The sequence below is a fragment of the Cantharellus anzutake genome, assembly GCF_015039405.1.
Source record: "Cantharellus anzutake strain C23 chromosome Unknown EI90scaffold_76, whole genome shotgun sequence".
Taxonomy (NCBI): domain Eukaryota; kingdom Fungi; phylum Basidiomycota; class Agaricomycetes; order Cantharellales; family Hydnaceae; genus Cantharellus; species Cantharellus anzutake.
The window spans coordinates 16,823-31,169 of NW_024067026.1; the positions used below are offsets into that span (position 1 = coordinate 16,823).

Consider the following 14,347-nt stretch of genomic DNA (forward strand, 5'->3'; position numbering starts at 1 on the left):
AACTGGCAAATGAATTTCGGAAAACAAGGGAACCGCTCACGTCATACAACGAGGCGTTCTGGTACCTTTCTCTATCAGCACAGGACAGTCCGCCTGTCCCTATGATGGGGTGGAAAAATGTCCAGCGGGATGAGGTCAATTGCTGTTCCGTGAGAGTCAATGGGCGCGAACGATGGCAATAGAGGAGGTAACCGAAGCGAAGATTTCTATTGCTACTGTTGATTTAATTGTTACGAGTGCGAGTGATGCGGACGCAAGAGTTCCAAACCCTTCACATTCCAACAGGTCGGTACTCTTGCCAGGATTGGAATGATGAGCCATTGAATTGTCAATTCAATTTGCTTCCAACCCCGTGTAAATGAATTGCACATTCAGTCAATTTACCGGCTGCCTTATCCGTGGTACAACAGCCTCAATGCAATTCCCTACTTAAATATTCCTATTACGGCATCCCTGTACCAGGTTGAAATTTTACATAAGTGGGTGTCAAGTGATCTGCATCCCCGACCTGGATGACAGATGGCATGCAATGTGAAATATAAATGAATGGTGAGAGCCACCTCCCACATCAACCAACTGCATTCATATAGGGCCCACTTTTATCGGATTCTATGAATGTGGGCTTGGCCCTTTGGTCGATGTCGCATTTGTTACCCGGAACTGATGAGGCCAGTTTTGCGTGCTCAACTTCACCGCCTATCCGCGGTACAACAGCCTCAATACAATTTCCTAGATATTCCCATTGCAGCATCCCCGATTGAAATGTGACATAAGTGAATGTCAAATCATTTCATGTCCGACCTGGGTGAAATGGCCAAATAGTGATGTGATTATCCAGAAATAAATAATACATAAAGGGATGGTGAGAGGCTACATCGACCAACTCCATACATATAGACGGCAACGACTCGGCTGGTTGTTGATTTTTTGGGAGCCCGAAAATAGAACAATGGTGATGCTGAACTCACCTTTTATCGGATGCCTTGAATATGGGCTTGGTCTTTTGGTTTCCAAACCTCGATGTCACCTTCGTTGCCACGAATGAATTGTTCTTCACGGGGGCACGTTTTCCAATGGAGTTTAAGTCGTTCTATTATCAGCGAATGACTGGGCAGCAGATTACTTACTTAATCAGGTCCCTCTTTTTGCGTGCTGTCGAGACTACGATGGACTCGGGGTTCGTCCTCGGATCTCGGCGCTGAAGCTGATCTGAAGGTATTTTGAGGTAAACACGCTGGTGGTGAGCAAGGGCTATCAGCCAAACGGCCAATAAGGACTGAATTGTCTCCGCATTCAGCGTGCGATCTATTTTAGGTGCCTTCTGAGATTCATTTTCTACAACATGGGCTCTGTGATCCTCATACAATTGGCATGTTCGGACGGTGCATCCGGCAAGCCGATTTTGACTCGTACGATAAGTCCATGATCACTGGGGGCCGCAAGATGTGCCTTGGCCATGGGCCAAGCACCTACGTTGTCTTTTATTTCCTAGGTCCCCGTTCGCTATACACATGCCCGTTATCTGTCACGCTGCTCATGGTGTCTTACTTCGCACAATGCTGATTGTCCGTCCACGTGGGCCATGCTGGTACAGCAATTACTTGCCCTTGGAATGCCGCGCTAAAGGTCATTATTGGGCGGTCTTCACTTGCAACTCCTAGTACGTTTCATCTCTCAGCCCCCCCGCTGGTTCTGTACATGCTAGATCCCAGGAAGGAGGGAAACAATGCGGTTCGGGATATGGTTCATGGACTCTCCCGAACGTCGCTTCGCTCTGCGCTTAAACCATATGGATCGTGGTCAAATGGCCTGAAGACATTACCGTGAATCCCCTCGCTGAGCGGCTCCCATTTTTGTCCGGCTACCCTTTATCAGAGAACACAAGTCACCGTTTTTATTTGGAAGGGATGGATAACGCCATAGAGACCTTCCTCAATAGTCTTCTTAGAGGCCGTGGCATTCAAATAATGTATTCCAGCAGATGTGAGTATGCAATCGTTTCGTACAGATGATATTTCTTTCCCGCATCTCAATGAATCGTTCTCCCAACATTTCGTCGAGTGTTTTATTCGAATCTCGGGGTCGATGACTCTTATTCCCAAATCCAAAACTGGGCTTGGCGTCCGAAGATACCGGAGTCAACAAGGCCCATAACCAAAGCCATCGGATCAAACCACGGCAGGTCTGGTACCCGAGTCTTCCATGACGAAGGAATGGAATCTTTTCCTTTCGTCGGCAAATATTGGCGAACACGGATCAGCATCTCAACCTCCGGAAACAGGGAAGGGAGCCAAGATATCCAGACTCAACGATGATGATATCCATCCTCCCAGCTCGTCATTTGACGACCGTACCAAGCCTGACTGCGGACTAGGATTCGTCTACAAGAGCGGAGGGAGGATCTTGCAGATGGCACCGCCAGCTAACCGATCCTCACATAAGAGCCACTTACTCAAGACAATATCAATACCGTCTAACGGTTCCCTGGCGGTACTATTACCGTTTCCCGAACACGAGGTAAGCTACAATTTGTGTCTCTGTATCCAGCGTCTTCGAGCGCTGAATTCAGCTTCCGTGAATATTTACAAAATTCGAGTCGGTCAAGATTCCTTATTTGGGCGAGTATGACTATGACATCTCGTACTAGACCGTGGGTTGGCTGATGAGGTTGACTGCGTCGACTGCTGTACGGCATGAGTGGAAGGCGGGTTCTGTGGTGCGTGTGCATTGGTGTTAAGTTGACTTAGTTTAGTAGGACAGGAATTCCTTTTGCACGCTTTCACACGTCCAGGATCAACGATGTGATGAGGGCCTCCGAAGGGGTCGTTAGGAGGAGGAACGTCTCGCTGACCAAATGATGTGTTACGCTAGCGGTGGAGACAAAGCCGCGGACTCGCGTAGTGAGGAGGATTTCAGGTGCCTTATTGCTAGATAAGCGGGTTTGTAAATAAAAGACCATACTTCCCCAAAGAACAGTTACACTCTAGCATACATTTGCTATGATGTGAGGGACGGCCGACGACAGGACAGAGCTATCATGTGACCAGGGGAGTTTCGAAAACTGTGCAGTGCCCACAAGCCACGTTCAAATTCAAGGAAGGCGCCACCATGTCCGACAATAGTGAATCGGAGTATCTACCTTCCGACACCGACAGAGGTCATGAGACTTCTGATCATGAGCCATCTGACCTGGACGATACCACCATCCGAGTCTTATATGATGATCCCGCAGACCCTCCCCCCAATTCAGTCACTCCGTATATCTTGTCTGATTTTGTTGCTGAAGGTGCAACATTGATGCAGGAGAGGGACTCCGATTCCCCCCCTGATTTATTTACAGGTGTCAATGATGGAATGATGCGCTTGGCGCATTGGGCGCTCACTGGGGTTCACCCAGATACCAACACACAGGCCTCTATTGTGATCCCCCCCTATAACCCCGATGAACAGGTTTCTCTTGTGCGCGATTTTGACTCGTTGATCGCCCGTAGTAAACATCTTGAATATGTCCAGTCTCATATTGAGATTTTTCGAGTTCCGCCAGTAAGCATGTCGTTAGCCTCCGACATCTTTATCAAGACCCGAATCGCAACGGGATATCGCCGGGTGAGTTTTAAGCAGTCCGAGAATTTGTAAATATGGTTAGGAAGGTGACAACCAATACTTCACAGAACCATACCACAAAGTCAGTGCCTCTATACACCATCCCCAACATTCCTATTGCGAAGATTGGTACTCGCGTCACCATCTACCTCTTCTTCCCTCGGCTCTGGATTAAGCCCTCAGTTGTCTCTCTGACAAATGCTCAAGTTGATGAAGTGTATGCATCCGTTATCAAGCCTGCGGCAGTGAAGGCCAACTCTCACATCGATGCCGGGCTCTGGCCACCTACCCTGGATGGGGAAAGGTTTCGTTCCATTAGTGGTCGTCGTGCGATATTTCAATCAACAATCCAATTGCCTGGTCACTGCGTGACGGACTTCGGAGTCTCTGTGATGTTAGCTGCCTCCAATCTCAGCTATGGGGAGGATGCTTTTTTCCTTGTCGATGTCCGAGGCCACAAGAGCCTCAGTCGCCATATGCCTAGGGATGTGCACCAGGGACTTCGCGATGATGATGACCAAGATGGCCAAGGCACTTTGGAGGAATGGATTGAACATCACTCCTCCATTGCTCTCCAGAACTTCTGCTCCCAGTTGGACATGCTAGGACTCTACCAAAATGCGTATGATGACACGGAAACTTGGATTGATGTTGCCATCGAGGTCAGGGCTGATTCTGGTGACATGATGACTGCTTGGCGGACAGATAAACATAGACTCCTTGTGGAACATATAGTGGGAGAGTTGGGTCTAGATACAGATGACCCGGAATTGATGGCTGCATTGGACAGCCACATGAATCCAACGAAGCGCCGGTACATTCGAGATTGTATATCGGCGTTGACTGGAATATCTGGTTTCCGTTACAAGGCAAGGGCACAGTTTCTGATATTCTGATTAAATTCTGATTTCATTCCCTAGCCACAGGGAGATGCAACTAGCGCTCTCTACATCCAGGCATACACGAATGAGAAGTCGCTATTTGCGAGGCCTGGCTCGGCCGAAAAGACTATCCTAGTCCCGACTGGTGCACTTCTGGCACCGCTAACTCAAAAGGATCCCAGCTCATGGTACTCGGAAATGTACAACATATACAATTCTGCATGCCATGATGAAGGCTATTGCAATTCTGCTCGCATTGAAGCCCGAGTACCTATCTCTGAAGCCCATCAGGCGCTTCGAATGCTGAATCCCGCCACCATGGCGCAGTGCATTACTTGCATTCAGCCTCGAGATTACTGGTATGCCTTCTCCTTTTCCATACCCTTACACATCGCCCTGACTTGGATTCTGTCAGGGGCTGGAGACAACAGAGGTTGATATCCTGTAACCATATCTGGACTCGAATGCGTCGTTCGGGCCTGCCGGTGGAAGGGGACCATCAACTAGGACTATTTGCCACTCTCAAGTTCATAATGGATACGCTGAACAGTTCACCGATGATACCATGGATTTCTAAGAGCATTGGCGATTATGCGCTTGTTCACGACGTGTTTTACGGTCTGGAGAGCCCCCGGCTGGACACAATCTGGTATCCAGCTCAGCCCATTGTGGAAGACCCTCCATCCCTTCAGCCAATCCTGGCTCCACATGCCAGCACTGTGGGCGCTGAGGTGGACATCCAACAGCGCATTGCTGTGGTACCATACGGCGCCTTCTTCATCCGCCCATTCATGGACACTCTGACACCCATGTTCAAGGAGACCATATGGCGCCAGCTGGACTTGAAGGTTTTTCCCACAATGTTCTCGATGTCCAAGGATGACCTACAGGTCAAACTCGCTCCATTAAGCAACATCCGCAAACGGCGACTCCAGCACCCTACCCCGCTTGTACGCCACCAACGACCAGCCAAGCGTATCAACCTATCATCTCGCGAGACCGAGGATAGAGGAGAGAGGCTACTCGACGCCAATCTGATAGCGCTCACCCAACCTGGACGGCCTGAGTTGGGCCATGTCTCCGTCATCCCACGGGAGATCTGCAAAAAGGTCCTTAGTATCTTTCGGTCTATTCCCATTAATCTGCTTTTTGGGATCCCCGTGCCTAGATCGAAAGAATCTCATTTACGAAAAAGCGCCCTGGATTGCCACCATAGCCCAGAGGATGCGCTCCAGATGTTCCGAACCGCTGAGGTTTGGACTATCTTCCAGCGAGTTATCGTACGCCAAAATCCAACGGCCAGTGAATGGATCGAGAACATGCGCTCGATGATGCGGGGCAGGAGAGACATCGTTCATGGGGAGTCACTAATCGAGAAGGATGGCAGGTGGAAGCATGTGGCGTGTGTTGAGGCCTGGGAGCTCATCATGAAGGACCACCGGCTATCCAACGGGCAAGCAGAATTACTCGAGGAGGCCCTGATTGACACCATGAAGAAGTTCCGCTGGTTCCCAGTTATTGGAGGTGATCGTCCATGGATGCAGAGGACTCGCATTTCTGACCAGGAATGCATTTTCCCGAAGGAACTAAGGAGGGAAATATCGCATGGCCACAGGAAAATGCAGGCCGGTCTCTTCGTAATAATTATGCTCAACCCTCGTTATACAATTTCTGACAACGACTGGATCCGGACACATAGATGAGGGTCACATTGTGTTTTGCTTTTTCCCATTCCCATTCTTGTCATCATTAGCTCCACTACATCCCCAAGACACTAGATCCCTTCTGGTTTTTAGAAGCCATCTCCTTTGAACTACTGACTCGTCAGCACTATTCATTACATAGTTCAATCAACAATCAAACATGATCAAGAATAAGAATCTCACCTCAGCTCGCGGTAGTCGAACTGAGGGAGAGGTGAACGTCTGTGCATGATAATGGGATGTCGATTTATTTCTGACAGAAAATCACGGGCGCAAGTTGGCTATTTAACTTATAAATCAACTTGCAACAATCATCCTCACATTCCCGCACTTCTTTGTACAGCGCTTCCGGTAATATGTACCACATGTCCTATTCCTTTAAACTTTTGAGACAGGGAGGGATCCGTATCGTGATTTTCTAGAACTTCACCGGAGGAGAACCGATTATCAGGGAGGCAGTGAAAAAACTTACCTCCTTGATCTGTCAGATTGAAGGATCGATGTTCGGCGATTGAAGGTAGGGCGGTGGGCTGGGGTATAATGCTGGAGAGGATCTGATGCCCGGGCAGATAGATACCAAAGAAAACGTTCTGAACGTTTCCGTGGAGAGTTTGTCGCTTCCTCTTCGTAGGTTCATTCGGGCGCTACACATCCGGATGTTATGGCTCCCAGTGATTGTGAAATGTGAATCTAAATTGGCTTACCGGATCGGCCATTGCGAACATGGAAATGGTACCAGGGGTCGGATTCGTTGGAAGTCCAACGGATACTTAGGGCGCTTAGAGTGGCCTTCGGAATAAGGTGGTGAGGTTGGAACCCCTCGACCCTGTCCTCTCCTGGCTGCCGTACTACACGTGCTTTTATAAAGTCAAATGGAACGCCCTCTATGAGTTCTGCGATCACGGACACTCGGAGCAACTGGAAATGGGGCAGGGACAAACGAGATCGCAGAAGAACAAGGGGGCAGAGGATGGCGGAATGTCGGCTGACGATGAACGACCTGGTCCCAAAGTTTGAGCACAGGAATCCCTGAGATTTCCAGTCAAAACTTTAAAGCCCGTCCCGAATGAGTCATGTGGACGAGAAATCGATGGTGAGGGAAAGCTCCGACGTTCGAAACAAGCCGAAGGGCATTCCGGTGATCTATCTGGTTGTTATGATCGCGATTCTTCGAACGCATTGTTGAGCATTGAGCATTTATTCGAACTGGTCAATTTCGAAGCGACTGAACGCGCGAGTGGACTCGAAGGAAGCTTGTGAGTGTGCATGAGTTTTCAGAGAGAATGGGTTGTACCCGAGCCTCACTGCGCTTCTTGAGACACGAGATGACGGAGTTCCAAGGGATAAACTGGCACACTGGCACACTGGCAGAGTAACGATGGAAGCGAGAGCTTCGAGAAGCCGAAGGCCGGATATAACCGAGAATCTCGTCATTATAAGCTTCAGTTTGTACGCGGAAGAAGAGATGTCTCCAAGCAGGAGTGGTTCATCATCCTGGTGGAACTATTCCTCCAACATGAGGTCCCCGACGGCAGGTGTGCCCCTGGCTCTGGCTACTCGGATGCATACAAGCTTGTCATTATCGAAGGTGTTTTTTTGGGTCACCCTGCACTGAAGTTCGTTTCGGAAACTTTCAACTCCCACACGTGTGCGCGGGTCTCTGTGTGCATCCTTTCTAACTACCCCTTTGCATTGTCGGACATGCTATTCACCCCTGTCGCTCCAAAAAAACACTTCAAGCATATTCCCATCCGCTACCTACGGCTCGCCTCGACGTGCTGGATTGCTTTGGGTTCTTGCTGTTCTCTCGGTGTTTGGTGTCCTTAGGGCTGTTCCTCCAATGGTATGGACCCTTCGCTTCTGTGTCTGGCTATTTAACGTGTGCCGCCTTTTGTCCGCCTCACTGCGTCCGTTTTCCTCTGGATCTTTGTGGTATGGGTTAAACATTGTTTTGAAGTCTGACCGGATTTTTTCCGCTTTTTATAGCATTTTCTGGGGTTTGCAGCCTCCGTTGCAGTACTGTTCACATGAGTTGCAATTGCATAGTTTTGTTCCCCGGCTTGTGCGCCAGGCCCTTGGATAGGCTTACTTGGACTGGGTCTCCCGCTTGGTTGAAATCATGGGTTTTTCTTAGGCGCTCAGCCTGAGGAATTTTGTCCAAGGCTTTGGCCTTGTTTTTCCCGATGTAGTTCTATGGAGAGAGTCCAGTCCTAGTCGTCTGTTTAGGTGGGGTGCATCGATCGCTCGGTTATATCTAGCCCCTGTGTTCAGTGTATCTCTCAGCGCTTTCGTGAGTCCTCTTTTTGTGTGTTTTGTTTTCTGGGAGGGGATCTGTTTGGGGACGTCCATGATACTCGGGTCGGTTCTTTATCTTTGTGAGTGCTGTTTGGGGTCTCTCTTGGGCATTGTCTAGAATGCGTCTCAATTTTGTTATGTGTATGGCCTCGTTTCTCATGGGTATGTTGATTTCGTGCCCCCGCTCCGCGTCACACAATTTCTGACAATGATCGGGTCCTGACATATAGATGAGAGAGAGAGAGACCGCCAGTAGGTAGTAGTAGTAGTAGTGGTGGTGGTGAAATTTACACTGAAAATATATGTGCGATGCCACGCTCAACGCTAAATGACGCGACGGGGATCAAGGAGATCATTAAAGAAAGAACCAAAGCATCATTGAGAGCGGTAGAATGAGCGTTTTACGTTACCATGCAGCGATGATACGTACAATCGACTGTTGTCAAAGCAGAATGCGAGGTCTTTCTGATCTGAGAGCGAGGGCGACACCAAGTAAACGCTTTCCGTATGTATCGCGCTCGCGTCCACTTTAAATTGAGTTTCCTCCATCGACAAGTGATTCGTGCGACTCGGCTGCTATTTACCCCGACGGCTGCACGATCTGTTACACATCGTCCATAGTGCGACTCTGGCAGACCATTTGACGATAGGCAAACGTCCTACTCGGCATTCTATACCCATCCAATCCCCCCCCTGAAAATTCATTTGCACACTCTGATTTATCCGGACACCCCCCCATGCCAAAACTGCTACGCTTAGCTCTTATGAAGGGGCCTAATTTTTGTTGGAGGGACCGTGTGCTATGGGAGGCCGGACGAGTTTTCGTACAGCCACATTCCCACATCCGAGGAACTCGCCCGGACAGCCACATTCCCGTGGTAGCGTGACTCCTTGGTCACAACACCTTTTTCCTTCTTACTTATTTTGGTCACTTCGGACTTATCCGCGAAGGCCACAAACTACATTCAATCTTTTGAATTAGTTTCCTTTTTCCTCAGTTCTCGCGCATATTGCTTGAGACTGAGCTATTGTCACTAGAGCAAGTGGTTATTCCGTAAATTTTACCTGCATTCAGGTCCCTCATACTCCGGGGAAATCGCACAAGCGTGACTGGGCAAGCAATCACAAAAAATTCATTGCTCAAAATGAGAAGGATGCTTTGTGTACTGTGATGGTTCACACTCTTTGAACAATGGGGTTGCAAAGTCAGGGTATGGAGTGGTTGGATACTCCAGTGGAAAACCAATATTTGAGGTGAAGGGGTCAATAAGTAATGTGGATTCTTTTGGGGCGGAATTAATGGGCCTTCAAATGGCAGCAGCAGAGATTGCAAAAAGTGTCAAGGCTGCCAGCATGACTTGTCAGCCGTCACGGATTTTTATATATGCAGACTTCATTTCATCCATTCAATAGGGGGATTCACGAAGGCAAATCTGGAGCAAAACTAAGGCACAACTTGAACGCAACTCCATCACGTGTGGGTGCAGTTATGCCTCAATAGTTTTTGAAGTTGAGGATTAGTTTGGAACTAGTTATGGGGTGTTCACAAAGATCCATATCTTAGGCTCAACTAATATTTCTTTAACACCGTCTACCCTTGACTTATGTAAGAACTACACAGTTGATGTCGACTCTCAAGCCCCCACAAACAACCGACACTGAAGCATGCCCATGTCAGGGACAGCTCCGAAAGCGGCGAGGTCCCTGCGTGCAGGACTCAGTGGGACGAGTAGTGGCTGTGCGTAGTGGCGATCCCGTCATGGGATGAGCGTCCCCGACCACTTAGTCTGAAGTGGGAAGTTGATGATTATCATTAAAAGGGAAAAGCTACGGTACTTACCTGAAGTGGGAAGTTGAGAAGAAGGCTGCTTCTTCTGTTCCCACCCCAGGCACTATTATATACATGCAGCCAGGGTCACGTGGAGGAAGCCACGTCACCTCCACACACAGCCGCACCTCCCTGGGTGTCTCCATGGGAGATCCCGGAGGTGGCCGCTCAGTAGGCAGGAGTGTGTGCGGCGCGTGTGGCGATCAGGGGGGCGGGGTCAGGTATGTAGTAGTACATGGAGAAAGGGAAATCGACTGTAGAATAGAAATAGAAATAGAGATAGAGAGAAGGGGGAAAATGGGGGAGGGGAGATGGGGAGTGATAATGGGGTAGTGCGGTACAGTGCAGGGTGCGGTGCGGGGTCAGGCGGGTGTGCCCTGACATCACCCCCCCCTTAAGCCGCTTTGCCTTGAATGGCTGGGTGGTTCTCCTTCTCTCTCCCCAGGGCATGGGGGTGCGCTCGGTGGAACTCCTCAACTAGGTCGGAGGTGTGGGTCAGGTGGTCGCGCGTGAGCCACTGGTTTTCTGAGTGTGGCCAGCCTGTATACTTTACCAGGTACCGGAGTTTTTGGCATAGCCACTTAGAGTCCAGGATTTTCTCGACCTCATACTCTTCTCCATCTACGAGGTCTGGGCCGGGGTGGGGTTTGGTGGGGTGTTCCGCGATTTCATCAGGGCAGTGCGGTCTGATGTTCGTCATGGATACGACTGGGTGGATCCCTCTTTGTCGGGCGGTGAGCCGGAGTTTGACGGCGGCGGGGGAGACGACTTTAACAATCGTGAAGGGGCCAGTCCATTTGTGGTCTAGCTTCTTGGTTGGGCGGTCAGTTGTGTAGTTCTGGGTGCTGAGCCAGACCCGGTCGCCTTCTTGGTACGTAGGGGCCGCCTCGCGGTTCTGGTCATAGTAGCAGGCCATCTCATCCGCCACGTGCTCTAGCGCCGCTTTCGCCTCTTCTTGCATCTTCATCATCCTTGATGAGAAGGCATCAGCGGCTTCTACCTTGGATGTGCGTGTGGGTTCCGTCCCCATCCTGGGGTGTTGGCCAGTGTCGAGCTCGAAAGGGGTGCAGCGAGTGGAGGAGTGGATGCGGTTGTTATAGGCGAACTCCGCTAGTGGGAGCCAGTCCACCCAGTCATCTTGGCGGTGGTTGACAAATACTCGGAGGTAGGCTTCTACCTCTTGGTTTACTCTCTCCGTCTGCCCATCTGTCTGGGGGTGGTAGGGCGTCGAGGGGGTGAGCTTGACGCTGAGGAGGTCTGCGAGTTCCTTCGAGAATTGTGAGACGAAGGCGCTCCCTCTGTGTCAGGGACAGCTCTGAAAGCGGCAAGGTCCCGGCGTGCGGGACTCGGTGGGACGGATGACGGCTATGCATAGCGGCGATCCCGTCGCGGGGTGAGCGTCCCCGACCACTTAGTCTGAAGTGGAAATGTGAGAAGAAGGCTACTTCTTCGGTTCCCACTCCAGCTGTTATTATATACATGCGGGAATGATCACGTGGGGTGCGCCACGTCACCCTTGCACACAGCCACGGCTCTCCGGGTGCTTCCGCGGAAGATCCCGAGAGGGCCCACTGAGGGTGCAAGGCGAGCACGGCGGCGGTGGCGGCGGTGTAGGGATGTAAGATACAGGAGGGGAGATGGGCGTGTGCGCCGATGATACATTGAGCAGAGAGAAAGGTGGTCCATGTAAGAGAAAGAGAGAAAGAAAGAAAAGAGGAAAGGAGAACAGGAGGAAGGAAGAGGGAGAGGAGGGAGAGGCGGTGCGGAGCGGGGAGGCAGAGCGGGGATCGGGCGGGGCGTGTCGGGGCATGCCCTGACACTCTGTCACTGAGGATTTCCTCAGGGAGGCCGTGGTGCTTCCAGACATGTTCAAGGAAAAGCCATGCGATCCCTGCCGAGTCCACCGTTGTCACTGTGGGGATTGCGTGGATGTGTTTGGATAGGCGATCCACCACGACCAGGACTGCGTTGTAGCCCTTCGACTTGGGGAGCTCTCCAATCATGTCCACCAAAATCACCTGCCAGCGGTGGGCAGGGATCTTGTTCGGGATGAGCTTCCCCACTTTGCGGGAGGGGAAGGAGTTGACGCGGTTGCAGGTGTCGCACCCACAGACGTACTGCCCGACATACTCCGTCATCCGTGGCCACCAGTAGTCGCAGGAGACAAGTTCCAGGGTTTTCCACCATCCTGGGTGTCCCGTCGCCCGCGCGTCGTGGTGTAGCCGCACTAGGTCATGGCGGAGCTGTGGGTCTTTCAGGACATCTATCTTCCCTCTGTACAGAACCAGCTCTCCTTGCTTCTCCCACTCGTCCAACCTCAGTGTGCCCTCTCCCAGTTCCTGCATCGCCTTCACCACCTTTTCATCTAGGTCCTTTGCCCTGCTAATCCTCTCGAGGATAGTCGTCTCCTCACCCTCTACCAAGACCGCCTCTGCTGCATGGGCCTCAAACCAAGCAGGTTGGAGGAGGGTCAGCCCATCATTGTTGTCCTTGCCTTTCGGGTGGTCTGTGCAGCATGAGAGCACGTCTGGCTTTCCCATGAGTTTCCCAGGGCGGTGGATGAGGGTGAAGTGGAATTGGGAGAGGAAGAGGGACCACTGCGCTTGGCGTCGGTTCAGCCGTTGCGCGGTGCGGAAATATCCTAAGTTGCGGTGGTCGGTGTTGTCATATCCATCCCCGGCCATCGACTTCCGGTCCCTCCGTTCCCTCCGGTCTAACCCCGCTCCTCCTTCACTAACCTCGGAGCTCCCGTATTCTGCAATCCTCTCGGCACCCCTCGATGGTCACCACCCCCTCATTTCAATTTATTACCTACGCCTCCCTAAGTACGGAGCCCTGAAGACTTCCGGACAGCTCCGACATCCGCTAGCGCACCCCCGCCTCCGCTGGGCAATACAATCGCCTGCCCTGCAGAGCCTACCTTCGGGCCTATCCCTCCTTCCCATTTCTGGGTTAACGCCTGCCTCTCCGCTAACCCCGCAACCCGACTCGTCGGTAATATTCAGTCGGCTAATGATTAACCCCGTTAGCTCCACTCCGTCCAGCTCCGCCAATTGCGGACCCATCTTCGCTGTAACCATATATATATATATCCCGCTTGTACATAGGTTACACCCCAGTAGTAAAATCAACTAGAGTTACCCCCCCTAGGTTCTAATTGCCAGTCAGTAAGTTAGGGCACGGACGTGTCACTAGGCACAGCGCTCTTGGCAGAAGTTGCTGAGGCCGAAGCCCTCCACTACAGAGACATTCCTTCGTCTCGAATCTGGTCTCTGACAGGTGTAGACCTCGACTTTCTCCTTCGCTCCTTGTAGGAAATGCCGCCACTCCTCAAGGGCGCGCACTATTGCGAGCATCTCCTTGTCGTACACTTCATAGTTATGCTCTACATCCGTGAAACCCTTGGACATGAAGGCTACGGGGTGGAACTCTCCATCTGTCTGGAGCTGGGATAGTATGGCTCCGGTGGCAAAGTTAGAAGCGTCGCACTCGAGTTTGAAACGACCTGTATCGGCAGGGAAGGTGAGGACCGGGGCGGAGGTGACGGCGTCTTTGAGGGTGCAGAAAGCATGGTCCTTGTCTGGTCCCCAGGCCCATGCTTTGGTTTTACGAGTCAGCACGTGGAGGGGGTGGGCGGTCTCAGAGAAGTCTTTGATAAACCGGAGGTAGAAGTTGACAAACCCCAAGAAGGACTGTACTTCCTTGACCTTGGTTGGGGTTGGCCAGTTGAGAACTCCACGGACTTTCACGGGATCCATTGCGACACTTCCCTCGGAGATGATGAGGCCGAGGTACTTGATCCGTTTCCGCTCAAACTTACACTTCTCTGGCTTCAAGAAGAGTCTCCGCTTCCGCAGCGTCTCCAGGACTTCTCGGACAACCCTCCGGTGCTCCTCCAGGGTGGCAGTGAAGATCAGAATGTCATCCATGTAGCAGATGACGACTTCCCGGTTGATGAAGTCCCGGAGGATGTCGTTCATCATCGTTTGGAAGGTTTCTGGGGAGTTACACAGGCCAAAGAACATGACAGTGGGCTT

General features: G+C 51.2%; 1 protein-coding gene across 1 annotated transcript; it reads left to right on the forward strand.

The window, feature by feature from the left end:
• The first annotated feature begins 3,069 nt into the window (after window positions 1-3,069).
• On the forward strand, window positions 3,070-6,411 carry EI90DRAFT_3078631 (uncharacterized protein). The gene is made up of 4 exons (XM_039061787.1): window positions 3,070-3,606; window positions 3,672-4,472; window positions 4,524-4,843; window positions 4,900-6,411. Exons 1-4 carry the CDS (start codon window positions 3,109-3,111, stop codon window positions 6,185-6,187), a joined length of 2,907 nt encoding a protein of 968 aa, XP_038910719.1. The 5' UTR covers window positions 3,070-3,108; the 3' UTR covers window positions 6,188-6,411.
• Window positions 6,412-14,347: the final 7,936 nt, after the last annotated feature.